General features: G+C 34.7%; 1 protein-coding gene and 1 pseudogene across 1 annotated transcript in view; one reads left to right on the forward strand and one right to left on the reverse strand.

The window, feature by feature from the left end:
- Positions 1–317: 317 nt before the first annotated feature.
- LOC149800841 (uncharacterized) lies at positions 318–10,618 on the forward strand (annotated as a pseudogene).
- LOC149800842 (non-canonical pre-mRNAs endonuclease FASTKD5, mitochondrial-like) overlaps positions 10,265–16,454 on the reverse strand; it is a 30,721-nt gene continuing 24,531 nt past the window's right edge. The window contains exon 6 of the mRNA XM_089954854.1: positions 10,265–11,692. Within this exon, the coding sequence (XP_089810980.1) occupies positions 11,585–11,692 (108 nt within the window). The 3' untranslated portion in view covers positions 10,265–11,584. The remainder of the gene's footprint in view (positions 11,693–16,454) is intronic.

Here is a 16,454-nt window from a genome sequence, read left to right on the forward strand (position 1 = left end):
ATTAGAATGAAGACAACGACAGTTAACTGTAGTAACAAAGGGGGTGTTTTCTTTCATGTCCGTGTAACTTAGAGTTTTGATTCTCTTTCAAGACAAACTTGGTATCTTTTTTATAGGGCTTGAAATAAATTTAAAAAACTGAACAAACTTAAGCACTTTGCTATAGATAATTTCAGCGACAGACTAAACAACATAAATACCGTTACAACAATAGAAAGCCTTAAATCTTCTACCAAAAAGAAATGCATCAAAAAATAAAATTAAAGATTAACGATGACTAATAAAACCAAATTTAACCAATGTAATGACGTGTAGATATGCCTCTCACTTTCAGGAGGTATGCGGATGTAATCTGTCAGTTAGGAGATCGTGTCCTGTCCTTTGACAGAGACATTTCCATCTACATTCAGCGTCCTGATGATCATCAAACCCTGAAATCGAACGAAGCCTGGACAGATGGTCACCCCGATGACAAGATTTTAAAGTATGCTAGTGTCAGTCCTAAAATTTACGGCTACGAATATTGAGACCAAGAAGAAGCGCACACCGAGTGTAAAGTGAAAGAACTGGCACTGAATCGTTGCTCGAGTCAAGTGGTGAACTTAAGCGTCCTGAAAGAAACGCTGTAATCTGGAGAGGATCGAGATTTTAGAGTGACAACATATGAACCACACAAAAGTGGAAGTTTAGCCACTCACTAAAGCGTCAGTATTCCTTTAGAAAAACTGTATCAAATCGTGTACCACAAGCGAGGGTGGTTTCCCAACCAGTTCACTTTACCTTACGGACTTAATGGTATAAAAAATACTGGCTCCAAGACGACAGTCATCAACAGGAAGGATGACATCGACACAGCAAGAATCGAGTGAGAGACCCACTGAAGACTCCAAGTTCAAGCCATACCATTTTCCTGTCTTCTTGCCGGACTATTGTGATTGTGCCCGTCGATTGGAAACATTTCAAAAATGGCATACGGATAGGGAATGATTACCTACTTTGAATGTTTTAGCTAGAACATGATTTGTCTACTTGGGACCTGAGACTGGAATGGAATACGAAGTACAGTGTTTCAGTTGTGGTCTGAAGTTGTGAATGGATCGATGTATCTATAAAGATTCAGCTATTCTGGAACATACTCGATGGTCTCTGCACTGTCCTTACCTTTCGATGGCCTTTCCACCCATTACACTACGGTACTGGTATGACGGTACCTTAGAGAAGGTAGTACCTTTGTCCAGGAAAAAGAAGGAAGACTTCCAAAACTAGGCATGAATAAGGAACAATGTACAAGCTCGAGACTTCATTACGACTAGAATAAAAAGGGAAAACATCCAAGACCGATAATTCATTGTAACTACAAAGACCAAGATGAAATATGAATACTTTAAACAGATATCATTAAAGCTCGGGGATTGTAAAATAATTTTAACCTCCCCTTTGTGTGAATAGTAGTGGATAAGACCCATGCATTGCAATGGAAGTTGTCCGGGAGGAAACTGTAAGTGCGCATACGTTTACCATTGTAATTGCATCACGGACTTTGGACTAGAGTGCGATACTGTACTTGTGATGCAGTACGCTGTAACCTCAGTGATTCAGTACCATATCATGGGAACTTCGTTATGAATACTGCAGCAGGACCTCATAGGAACTTTGCTATGACTACTACTACTGTCATAACTACCATGGAAAGTGATGATGTGTGTGTCAAACCTGACAATTGCGAAAGCGATGCCACTCATCATTGTGGACACTGGTTTTCATGATGGATGTCAACCTTCAAACGAGACCATGTGTCTACCACCCTACGGATGTCATCCAAAAATGAGCAAACTCCTTCAGATTTCACCATACCCTCATCAAAACGAGCATGTGAAAGACCAATATTCATTCCTTGTGCATTTTACCAAGGAAAAAGCAGAAGAGAGGATGAACAGAACCTTTGCTGAAATGTCATTTTTGACAAATAAAGCTTCCTACGAAAATGAAAATAATAAGGTCACTAACGCCAAACCAAAGCCTCTAACTTTACCGAGAGTTTTTCTAATTGGGTTAGTTTATTTTGTTATTTTATTTTTGTCGCTAGTGTTTTTCTAAATTTGTAAGTGTGTTTTCACTTACCCACCGGACTTTTTAGTGAGGTCGCACCCGTTTCCCCTCTCTGCTGCTATAATTAAATCATTATTATATCAACCAAATATTTTATCAAGTCCTATACAATATCATGTTCTGGGATCGTGTAAATTTATTGTTATAAATCCGTGCAGAGCAGATTGTTCTTTTGAGAAAAAGTTTTTAAATCTAATCATGTCCATATCCCCACTACACCAAGTCTGATGAATGTTTCTCAAAGTATGCATATCAACTCCACTAAATACAACTAAAATATTACAGTTATCTCTGATTACTTTAGGTGTTTGTGTGTATTATTGAGTAACATAAATCACACCTGTATTTGTATGCCTTCCATGAGAAAATATTCTTGCTGGATTTGTTTGTCAAGCATAGCATCTTCATACACAACTAAATTATTCATAAATCCATCTAATTCATCTACGGACGGTGATTCAGCAATATCAGTTATAAAATTAATGTCATCGCCATCTTCATTTAACAATTTTGCATTTTCATTAATTTCTTTAAGGACATCATAACATCATCAACTGACGGAGCCACTAATTACAGCTTATGCCACTTTAACCATCTCATTATCAAATTAAGTAATAATTGCATTTTACCAGACCCAGATGGACCTATTATTATCATCCTGATAGAATTCAGTAATGCTGAAATATGTTTTACTGGCTCTTGTTTTCATGTCGCTGAGAAATCAATGACATCCATGTTGTAGAAATATAATAAATAATATGAATCTATACTGTGTTCGATGTAGAACATCCATCCCCATGAGTGGATTAACAACAATAATAACAAAAATAAAAGCGTGCACTTACAGGTAAATGTGTAAAATGTGGTACAAATAAATATAAATTTATTTTTAAGAACAAAATTGGTGGTGATATCGCTACTTCCAAAGAAAAATTACCAGGAACTCCATGGGCTAAATACCCAGGAGAAAAACATCTTCCTGGATATAATTATTGTGGTCCTGGTACCCGACTTGATATCGGACTTGACGAGCGTGATCAACCAAGACCTGGTGAATATCCAATAAACGCATTTGATAAAGCATGTCATATTCCTGACATAGCTTATAAAAGTAACGATCTGCAACAAAGACATTTGCAGATGTTAAGTTGATTCATGCATTAAATTCCATAAAATATAAATCTTTCAGAGAAGCATTAGCTAATTGGTTGGTAAGATCTGTGATGAAAGGTAAATTATTATTCACAGCCTGTAATTAATCAACCGATTATTATAAAATAGTGGAATCAATTTATTATAGCCCAAGAGGATACTGGAAAGGTAGAGGAGCGATTAGTAAACTCGCTGATGCAGCAAATGTTACACATTCTGTTGCTGCAAAATGGTTAGCACGACAGGCAATATGGCAAATTTATCTCCCACCACCTAAAACAATTCAGCATGCACTTTTTGATGTCACCACTTCTAATGAAGTTCATCAAGCAGATATTTTATTTTTACCACACGATACTATTAAAATTGGTAGACGTCAATTAACATACAAATACACGTTAACTGTCATTGACGTTGCAGGCAGAGACGTATTAAACTAAAACAGCAACTAAGTTTTTTCTGCTCTTGACCCTTACGATGGCCACAACTATTTCAAGTTGATTCTGGCAAGGAATTTCTTGGTGCAGTATCATCTCTGATGAAACAACATAACATTAAAATTAGACGAAGACATACCGCAATTAATCATGATCAAGCACTTGTTGAACTATTTAATCGAACACTTGCTGAGCTGTTTTTTTGGATATCAATATGCAAAGGAAATAATTCAGAATGATACGAGATCTCACCCATTAATGCAATTGCAAAAAAACATATACCAATAAAACGATATGATTCCTTCTCAAAATAAACAGTACATGTATTAGGTAATGTTACTGTAAGATATTTATATGAACCCGGTGAACTTGAAGGCGGTAAAAGAGTGCGACTGATCCTATCTGGAGTATTACAACACACACAATATCTAGCGTGGTAAGATCTACGTGTAGACATGCAATCTACAGATTAGATTCAACTGCTCCTCAACGTGGATTTGTATGTGACCAATTACAAGATTTTCCTGAAAACACACAATTACCACAGCATTCATTTTTGGAAACTAGCACCTCGACGTCGATTACATTGAAGACAGGTCACCATTACATTTTCGCATGTATGACCAAAATTACTATTAATCCTGTCTATGGTTTGTAAGTCTTTTTTAAGGTCTGCCATTGTTTTTCCACTGAGTATGTTACTAATCATTCTTTTGCAGAATGGTGTATCACACTTTGCAAGAGCTTTAAGCGTGAGATTGTTACTGTCATAAACTGATACTCGAGTGAATTACCGGAGCATCATTTCTTTCTGCCTTAGTTATAGTGGGGGTTCTCCAGTTAATATTTTAATTCTTGTGTTGGTGTGTTGTTAAGTATTTAGGAGCACACCAGTAGCGCTTTGCATTGGACTATCCAATTTGCAGACTAATATGGCACTTGCTGAACTTTCACTTTGTATTTTAGGGAAATAAATTATTAGTTGAATTTTACTCAAGCTTTATGTGTTTGCTTTTTTTGTTACATAATTTAAGACCACAGATTCATAACAACAAACTGATTGCATATCATATGAACTGTGAACTATATTTGTAACTGCACTCAGTTTCATTAAAATTACAAAACTTTCTCACAATAAATCTCAATGAATATCTCAAAATTACAAAGTCTGATCAAACATTCTTAGAAATAGTTACTTAAGTGTTAAAAAGCTCAGCAAATCAGATTCAAGATCAACTTGTCAATATTCGCTGATCTTGCTCATACTCGTACCTAAGAGCTTGATGACTGAAGCTGATCCGTACAACAGATAACTCGGACAAATTACAATTGTGGCTCATTACAGACATGGGTAATTTGTACAATAGATGACTCGGACAGATTACAATAATGGCTCATTACAGACATGGGTAATTTGTACAATAGGTGACACAGACAGATTACAATAGTGGCTCATTACAGACATGGGTAATTTGTGCAATAGATGACACAGACTGATTACAATAGTAGCTCATTACAGACATGGGTAATTTGTACAATAGATGACACAGAATGATTACAATAGTGGCTCATTACAGACATAGGTAATTTGTACAATAGATGACACTGACAGATTACAATAGTGGCTCATTACAGACATGGGTAATTTGTACAGTACGTGACACAGACTGATTACAATAGTGGCTCATTACAGACATGGATAATTTGTAAAATAGGTGACACAGACAGATTATAATAGTGACTCATTACAGACATGTGTAATTTGTAAAATAGGTGACACAGACAGATTACAATAGTGGCTGATTACAGACATGGGTAATTTGTACAACAGATGATAAGAACAAATTACAATTGTGGCTCATTACAGACATGGGCAATTTGTAAATAGGTGACACAGATTACAATAGTGGCTCATTACAGACATGGGTAATTTGTACAACAGATGACACGGACAAATTACAATAGTGGCTCATTACAGACATGGGTAATTTGTACAATAGATGACAAGGACAAGTTACAATTGTGGCTCATTACAGACATGGGTAATTTGTACAATAGATGACAAGGACAAATTACAATTGTGGCTCATTACAGACATGGGTAATTTGTACAATAGATGACAAGGACAAGTTACAATTGTGGCTCATTACTGACATGGGTAATTTGTAAAATAGGTGACACAGACAGATTACAATAGTGGCTCATTACTGACATGGGTAATTTGTAAAATAGGTGACACAGATTACAATAGTGGCTCATTACTGACATGGGTAATTTGTACAACAGATGATAAGAACAAATTACAATTGTGGCTCATTACAGACATGGGCAATTTGTAAATAGGTGACACAGATTACAATAGTGGCTCATTACAGACATGGGTAATTTGTACAACAGATGACACGGACAAATTACAATAGTGGCTCATTACAGACATGGGTAATTTGTTCAATAGATGACAAGGACAAGTTACAATTGTGGCTCATTACAGACATGGGTAATTTGTACAATAGATGACAAGGACAAGTTACAATTGTGGCTCATTACAGACATGGGTAATTTGTAAAATAGGTGACACAGACTGATTACAATAGTGGCTCATTATAGACATGGGTAATTTACAACTGTTTTCATAATTTCGTAATTAAAATGTATAAGAACCTCACACATGAAAATTAGGTCACATTTACCCTGATTTGATTTTATATGGCTCAGTTGTATCCTGAAATGCACCTGCCTACTAATTTGAATGACACAGGTTAAATAGGCTCAAAGAGCTTGAGAATGCAGCAAATGAACAATGACCACAGGATTGACTGTATGAACAATCATGTGAACAAGCTGGAAAAAAACACTATGTTTAAGACTTTGTTGGTGAGGGGATACAAATCACATGAACTATATGGAAAAACCCACTATGTTAGGACTTTGTTGGTGAGGGATACAAATCACATGAACTTAATGGAAAAACCCACTATGTTTCGGGCTTTGTTGGTGAGAGGATACAAATCACATGAACTAAATGGAAAAAACACTATGTTAGGACTTTGTTGGTGAGGGGATACAAATCACATGAACTTAATGGAAAAAACACATGAACTTAATGGAAAAAACACAATGTTTAGGACACTGTTGGAGAAGGGATACAAATCACATGAACTTAATGGAAAAAACACTATATTTAGGACACTGTTGGTGAGGGGATACAAATCACATGAACTAAATGGAAAAAACACTATGTTTAGGACACTGTTGGTGAGGGGATAAAAATCACATGAACTTAATGGAAAAAACACTATGTTTAGGACACTGTTGGTGAGGGGATAAAAATCACATGAACTTAATGGAAAAAACACTGTTTAGGACACTGTTGGTGAGGGGATAGAAATCACATGCACTAAATGGAAAAAACACAATGTTTAGGACACTGTTGGTGAGGGGATACAAATCACATGAACTTAATGGAAAAAAACACTATGTTTAGGACATTGCTGGTGAGGAGATACAAATAATGTGAACTAAATGGAAAAAACACTATGTTTAGGACACTGTTGGTGAGGGGATACAAATCACATGAACTAAATGGAAAAAACATGTTTAGGACACTGTTGGTGAGGGGATAAAAATCACATGAACTTAATGGAAAAACACTATGTTTAGGACATTGTTGGTGAGGGGATACAAATAACATGAACTAAATGGAAAAAAACACTATGTTTAGGACACTGTTGGTGAGGAGATAAAAGTCAAGCCTAACATTACAACATCAATAAACAATACACAGTACAGTGGAACCTGTCTTGAAAGACCACCCCTTCTGCCAAAGCATAATGGTCTCTCATGAGAGGTGGTCTCTCATAACAGGTTATAACACTATATAATCTCTAAATCTGTACATGGAGAACCTGGTCTCTCAAGACAGGCGGTCTCTCATAGCAGTGGTCTCTCAAGACAGGTTTTACTGTATAGATGAATATTTTTAACATCATTTACAAAAACACAAAACCCTCCATGCAGTTTAATGCAACCTTTTCTCAGATACTAACCTATTACTGTAGCAACCCCAGATAGTGCTTATTCCTTATTGGTAAACTGGGCAAAAATCAACTTTTTATTGTACTGTGTACGCTAAATTTGTATTAAAATCAATACTGATAAAACATTTTTATGAAATAAACTTTATTTAAAAGGGCTTTAAATTATCTACAAAAGCATATAAATTTCATTAATATGTACTTTTTATTGCATAACCATATGGGCATGTAATTAGCAATCAGTTATCAAAATTGACGGCTCTCAGTTAATTGCTATTTCCTGTGTGCGCAAGTTGACACCTGTGTTTGTTTTGCAAATGTGGGTAAAAAGTCACTAATATTAATGAGGTAATCGTCAACTGAATGGGGAATGAATGATGTTTCCAATGGTGATTTGAAAATTTGCATATGATGACCCTGTTCTGAGAAAACAGTCCCTAAAGTATCTCTACATTTTTTTAACTCAAGAAAGTTATATTTAAATTTTCAATATATCGTTACAAAATACACATTCTAATCTTTCTTTTGATACCAAATTTGTTTTTCGGAACAAATATTTAAGTACCCGCATTTAATTTCAAAAGTACGCATTTCACCAAGTTGACCTCCATAAGACACACAGGCGAAGTCGCCATATTTGTTTCGCGATAAACATAATATCGATGTGAAAAATCAGTGATCACAAGACAAATGCTTTGATTTATTTATCCTGTTGGAATGTTTTGTATCGGTAAGTAATTCTTTTGTATATTTATTTATTTATTTATTAAATATTTTGTGAAATATAGCGTAAATTTTATCAAAAATGATCGTCCTCATGATGACATGTAGATTTGACAGCTAAACTCTCAAATTATTTTAGTTTACTTTTCTTCAAAACTTGCATCTAAATACAAATTAATGCCAAATTATTGTATGCAAATGATGTTTAAATATGTTAATAATAAAATAAAATCTATGTAAACAAAATTCAACCAATAACTCACAAAGATTTATGGTTCGAGTAGAGTACGAAAACGTGATTACCGATTGATGTTTCATACCATGATAAAAAGAAATACGAGTACAGATTTTCCTGGTCCTTACTGCCAAAAAGCAGGAATAAGTGTTGATACAATGGCTTCCAAATCTTGTATAAAAATAGACAAATTGTCAAATGGAATTGTGATTTAAATTTTCAACTTTTGTAAGAAAAATAATCAAACATTTGCTGAATTTTGTGACACCATAGCATTACTTAATAACGGGTGTCAGTCAATTAACCAATCTACTCTTTCCAACAGAGTTAATAGTGTACTTGACCAGAAGAAAAAACTTGTGAGTAAAAAAGAAGTGCCAGGTGTAAAAAACATTGATGAACTTCTGGGGAAGGAATTCAAGACATCAGTGCCAATTAAAAATTCATATCATGTGACAGAAAACAGATGCTGCAATGAGAAATCGTCAGACACAGCATGTCAAAGCAATGAAGTTCAGTTGCCATAGATTACTTACAGCTCTAAAAATGTTGGCATACAAACTGAAAATGAAACAGAAAACGACATCATAAAACAGTGGAACATGAAAAAGTATTTGTGCAACAAACAATCAAGAAAACTGCATGTATTAAAAAACCAGGAAGCTCAATACAGACAAAAATTAGACTCAATTAGTATTCAAATCGGTCACTATTCTGTGAAAATGTCAACAAAAGAGATTGCACATCAAAAATCAAAAATCATCATTTTCATGAACTTCAGCAACTTAACAAAAAAAAACATCAAAGCTTCACAAAGCGGAAGGTGCCTGTCGCAAACACATTGAGGAAATAGAATTGTTAAGAAAAGACCTTGAGGAACTTAAATAGCAGCATCAACTGCTCACCAAAAAAATAGACAACGAAAAGCCTCAAAAAGTAACTGCTCAAAAATCAAACAGTAAGCTCAGAAACAAAGTGTCTCTCTACTGAAACAGTCTATATCTGAAATGAAATATGATAACACAATGAAAAATATGACATAAAAAAAAAGAGACACAAATTTGAAACTAGCTACACTGACTCTTAAGTTATCAGAAAAAGACCTAATGGTGTGCGAGTTACAGGATAAAATTGAAGACTTACAGGAAGTGAAAGAAAGTCAAATCAAAACAAAACATACAGATGGAACTTACAGTGATAAACTAAGGTTGTGTGTAATCCAGCTGGCAGGTCTGGAAGTTACCACGGAGAAAGTGATGCCTGTCACTGAAGTTGTATCAGAAATACTTTTTGAAAAAACGTTTGACAAAAAGGAGTTACCAAATAGCACAACGGTGCAAACAATCATAGACAAAGGACATTTCATTGCGAAGGCATACATTGCTGAAAAATAGACAATTGTAAAAATTTGGGTCTTAATCGGGATGGGATGACCAGCCGTAAACAGAAAATAATTGACACAGCAGTAACACTGGACAACGGTGAGATTGCCAGTCTGGGATTTACCCACGTTTCAAGAGAAACCGCCGAAATCATCACAGAGGTTACACCAGTATGGCCCATGTTTTGTTGGGTTTTCATTGATATACATGTAATGACATTAAAGTACTGGAAAAATCTTTGGTAGACCAGTACGGCCCATTAGACAAGACAGCCTGCCAATCTTTAAATTCTGGTCCAAGGCAGGTACCATCATTGAGCGAGTTGTCCATACGACATCAGACACTTTTGGACCTGCTGGCAACCACCTTGGTGATCAATGGGAAGCCTACTGTACTGCAAAAGGTATATCGTTTACTGATCGGAGTTGGAGAAAAGTTTTCATTTTAAACTATAATCCAGTCCACTGTGACCATACTATGCTTAATCGTAACAAAACTCTGGAGTTGCAGTGCATTTTAACTTTTTTTTCTAATTCAGTCATTTGAATGTTGACTATTATATATTTTGCAATTTATGTACAATGAAATATTGGACTAAATGAGTGAGCTGCCACCAAAGAAATGAAATCCGAATGACAATGATGAACTCTATGAAAGTGAAATAGATGAACTCAATACAGTATGTTAACAGTTGCCTGTTCTAGACCAGTGTAAGGAAAATGATTATGTTATCGTAGCATACCAGGATGCTTGGTACCTTGGATGTGTTCATGAAATTAAAAGCAACAATAATAATAATTTGATAGTTAAATTCATGGCACCATGTAGGAAATGGCGTTTTTATATGGCCCAGCAGAGACGATGCTCAGGAAGTTAAGCCTGAATTTGTCATAGCGATTGGAATGATTCCAGAATGTCTAAATTCTGGACGTCAGTGGGCATTCTCAGAGCATAGAAAAATTTGATGAACTGTTTACCATGTATCTTTCTGAATTAAATGACTTGTTAAGAAATATGTTGTCCAGTATGTGAATTGTCTGGTAGAAAAAAAATAAAGATTTTAACCCCTTTTATCTTCCCTACACTGAAATCTAGTGGACAAAGTTTAATTTACTGTAGATATTTGAATTCTACAGGAAAAATGCAATAAGACTGCCAAGTTTCATGGAGATAACTCTTTTAGATCAAAAGTTATTATGGAAATACTTATTTTATTAAACGTGTTGGGTCCACGCCTTAAAAGAATTAAACATGCATTTAAAGAAGGCAAAAATTCACTGAAAAGACAATATTCGCCAAGATTCAAACAGTCATAACTTCTGAACTAATCAAAATATTTCAAAAATTAAAACTGTACTGAAAAGGTCTGAATGAGCTCTGTATGAATCAATCATTAAATTGCAAATATGAAGACTTTGTAATTTTGACTGGGGTTGCTAATACTATTAGAAAAAACTAAATAAAGTCGCAAATGACCCATACAGCTGTCACTAAAGCTAAATGTGATATCATCTAAAGAACTATTCTATATTCTTCTGTCAGTCTTTTCTTCCAGTAGTCATACAGATCACTCTGCGACATATCCAATGCTCTTACTTGAACTGGATCTGATGGATAAACCTAAAACAAAATAAATTTTCTTCAAGTCTTTGAGCATCAAAAAAAATCATGTTTTACTACTACTGTACATAAATGTGGCACATCTTTTCCTGGTTTATTTTACAAGTGGTGACGCTGCATGATAAATGAAATAGTCAAAACTTGCCATCAAAAAGTGACAAAATAGGTGAAACAGGGTCAAAAAGAATATCGGATCTCACGAACAAAGTGTTCCTGAGATCTGACAGTTCAACTGTATGTAGTTACTATGTATACATTTCATATTACATGTAGTAATAGAAGTACAGTAAATTAGAACTTCCTGTCATATGCGTTCAAACAGTGGTCACCTCTATACAATAGTCACCTGCTCATTACAGATTGACTCCATCCATCTCATCGCTTCCTACTTCTTGAAAAAGTCACTCGAGTCTACTGGTAGCAACACTTGAATAAATAAATACCAATCAAATTAGATTTGTCAAGTGAAATTTGTCTTATAGTGTATCTTTTAATTTGGTTTCATCATAAATACAACATGCTCTTTTGTATTCAAACATGAAAAATGTCAATCAACCATCACAGCTATGTTGCAGCATTTCAGTGAGAATTTAATTAAGCCCTGTTTTTTGAACTCTGACTTACAAAAGTTTTTGTTTTCTTGCTGCACTCAATTAAAAGCAAACAGGCTTTATATTATCATTGTAATTACAGTTCTGTATCAAATAAAACATAGGAGTTGGCACAAAAAGGGTTACAAGGCATGCAAATCCTACCTGCGTAAGAGCTAGAGGTCATGGTCATATGTCAGGTTAAATCATTTCAACTGATCAAGTGAACGCTGTTATAAATATTATTATGTAAGTAATATAATTAAATGACCTTCAATAGCCTACTCATTCACAACGGTGATCTAAGACACCATGACAACCAAGTGAAATGAATACTTGGTGAATAAAAACCAAATAACTTCATCAGAAAAAGCTCTTACCCGAGTTATTTCCAATGTGATTATAAAATGAGCATTCAGCCATTAAACAGTCCTGTTACCCTCCCCCCCAGCACAAAGGAAGGAAGGATGGATGGATGTTTAATGCTAAATCAGCACAATGCTAATTATCTAGTGCTTCTTAATAAAGGTGTCAACGGGCACCCGCCCATTATAATTACCCTGGTAATAAAACAAACATGTTTCTGAGTTCAGTTCAAAGATTATATCTGGAGATGTCAGGAGTGATTGAGACACAAAAAAAACAGAGTGCACTTTGAGGCTCTTGTTATTAGACATTGATCCATCAAAGACCTTTGTCTACTGCTCTTCATATGTTCGACATGTACGACCATTTGGATATGTACTTGAACAGTTTTCTTAATTCTATTTATAGTAACTGTACATGATATGTTTCGAAGAAAGCATGCAAGTTTCTTGAATTTGAGACTGTGTTTCACAGATAAATTATAGTTTGATACACATTTATGTAGCAGGCCAGTCTGTAAACATGGTGCCAAATATTATCAAGTGAAAATGTTACAGGGGAGGGATTTTGTTAAACTGAAGAACATGCTGCATCAGGAAAAGGACAAAGCAACAGTACTTTACAAAGTTTGAAAGAGGAATTCTACAGCGATATAATACAGCATTCAGAATTTGCGGACTTGTTTTTACGACCTATGAGGTCAAGTTAAACATGTGATGTAGACTAATTTGTGTGAATCTTGTGTATAAATAATTTATCATTTTATTTTGTGTCATTATTCTCATACTAATCCACACAGATTTAGCCGATTTGTGACGAGAATTCTAGCTAACTTCACATCCGGGTAAGTAGTAGAAAGAAATGTAGGCTTTTCATATGGTTTTCTGTAAATATGGCACGTAATATAGATAACTCTTTTTATGCTCAGAATGAGCTTTTTTGCCACTCATGTTAGTAATAATTACACTTATATCTCTTGGGGGGGGGGGTTGGCATGCATGAACTTACACAAAGCAGTTCAGGTTCACATTTAATATAATTTCCCTTTGATCGGGTGCCTGGGTAACTGATCATTAGGACTGTCAGGTACCCGGTTAATTTTTTCTAAAATTTTGACATCTCTACTTCTTCAAACTTAAGTTTTAAATATGTACAATGTATTGGAATTAAAGCCTGTACACATTTGACAATTGTTACCAATTTTTAAAAAATTTCAACAGCAACCTTTTCAGCTCTTACCCCGACCACCCTAAACACTAATTAAATATTTATCATAAATCCAAGAAAGTAGGTCACAATAACCAGTTTGGGTGCCCAGCAGAAGATGCACACACCGTTTTATGCTAATGTGAGTAGCAGCATAAAAGTTACAGTGTAGACCAGGAAGACAGATACAGCCTTGAAAAAAAAGTGTGAATAAATCGTGGAAAGAAGCCCACAGTGAAAATATTTTTCTTCAAATCTGCTTGCAATGAGAAACTATTATTATTGTCCACCCCAAGAAGCCAAATTTTACTGGGTGAAAGTTACATGCTTTGAGTAACCTTGGAGTAACACCTTGTATGATCACTATTATAAGCACATTTCATGCATTAATAATTACCTTGATTAGACAGAACAGATGAGATCTTATTAGAAATGTACAACATACTAATTCCCATACTCAGTCCCAGGTACAATACACTGTTACCCTAGTGAGGGTAAACCACAACAATATACAATATAAAGTTATTAATGCTGAATGTTTACCACTGAATGATCATTTTTATTCCTCCTTGCAAATGCACTGGACTCTGTGCAGTCATAATCTGAACACAAATAATTCACCCAGTAAAACATAAAATGTATATCACAATGACTCGAGTTGTAAGGATCTAATACTGACAGAGAAGTTAACACCCAGTTATCAGCTGATCAGCAAAAACTGCATTGATATGTTTGCAAATAACTTGAAGGATCAAATAAAAAATTCCAGCTTCTATCTCTGCGATCAATATATATTTCTAATGGAATGTATCATTCTAGGACTGTGTGACAAATGTAGCTGAAACACCAAGCCATCCGCTATTGTCATGTTGACAATTAAATTAATACTTACAATTACCATCTTGAGGAATTATTTAGTGTAAACATTTTGACAGATTCACCTCCCAGGATTTATAAGCATAATTCAAGTTACAAAAACTTTAATTCCTTCATTTTATGCTTACAGTGGATACATGTGATATAAGGGAGGCTATTCATGCTTTATCGTAGCATGTATTTGTGGGAATTGAGTGTCAACTTGATTTATCTTAAAAGTTTAATAACTTTATTCTCTGACTTCTTCTGCTGCTGCTATATTAATAAATACTGACATCCAATACACTAATATAGGATAAGAACAAAATAGATCGCACTGATCACACATCAATGACAGATGCAACCCCATCCATACAAGTGTTAACCAATATTTTCAGTCCACTATGCTAACTCACACTTTCATTTTTGTTATAATGGGAGTGGTGTAGTTTTGCACAAAACCTAATGAGTGCAAACCATTATTTGATATCTGATTTCCTGTGACCATGACCTTTTGACTCCTTTATCAAAAGGTGTCTTATATCTCAGGACCAATCTATCCATCAGCTTTGGCAAAACACTGTATTCTAAACAAAGTTATAGTCCGAAGACCATTTACTTTCCTTAATAGTCCGAAGACCATTTACTTTCCTTAATAGTATGAAGATCATTTACTTTCCTTAATAGTCCAAAGACCATTTACTTTCCTTAATAGTCTGAAGATCATTTACTTTCCTTAATAGTCCAAAGACCATTTACTTTCCTTAATTATCCAAAGACCATTTACTTTCCTTAATTATCCAAAGACCATTTACTTTCCTTAATAGTCTGAAGACCATTTACTTTCCTTAATAGTCCGAAGACCATTTACTTTCCTTAATAGTCTGAAGACCATTTACTTTCCTTAATAGTCTGATGACCATTTACTTTCCTTAATTATCCAAAGACCATTTACTTTCCTTAATAGTCCGAAGACCATTTACTTTCCTTAATTATCCAAAGACCATTTACTTTCCTTAATAGTCTGAAGATCATTTACTTTCCTTAATTATCCAAAGACCATTTACTTTCCTTAATTATCCAAAGACCATTTACTTTCCTTAATAGTATGAAGATCATTTACTTTCCTTAATAGTCCAAAGACCATTTACTTTCCTTAATTATCCAAAGACCATTTACTTTCCTTAATTATCCGAAGACCATTTACTTTCCTTAATAGTCCGAAGACCATTTACTTTCCTTAATTATCCAAAGACCATTTACTTTCCTTAATTATCCAAAGACCATTTACTTTCCTTAATAGTCTGAAGACCATTTACTTTCCTTAATTATCCAAAGACCATTTACTTTCCTTAATAGTATGAAGATCATTTACTTTCCTTAATAGTCCAAAGACCATTTACTTTCCTTAATTATCCAAAGACCATTTACTTTCCTTAATAGTCTGAAGATCATTTACTTTCCTTAATAGTCCAAAGACCATTTACTTTCCTTAATTATCCAAAGACCATTTACTTTCCTTAATTATCCAAAGACCATTTACTTTCCTTAATAGTCTGAAGACCATTTACTTTCCTTAATAGTCTGATGACCATTTACTTTCCTTAATAGTCCGAAGACCATTTACTTTCCTTAATAGTCCGAAGACCATTTACTTTCCTTGTCACAATGACTCTGACCTTAGATCTTGTGACCCCAAAATAAATTGCTCAGTTCCTTTCCCAAAATGCATGGAACACAGTAAA

The sequence above is a fragment of the Sinohyriopsis cumingii genome, chromosome 4 (assembly GCF_028554795.1).
Source record: "Sinohyriopsis cumingii isolate HCF-2022 chromosome 4, ASM2855479v2, whole genome shotgun sequence".
NCBI classification, from domain to species: domain Eukaryota; kingdom Metazoa; phylum Mollusca; class Bivalvia; order Unionida; family Unionidae; genus Sinohyriopsis; species Sinohyriopsis cumingii.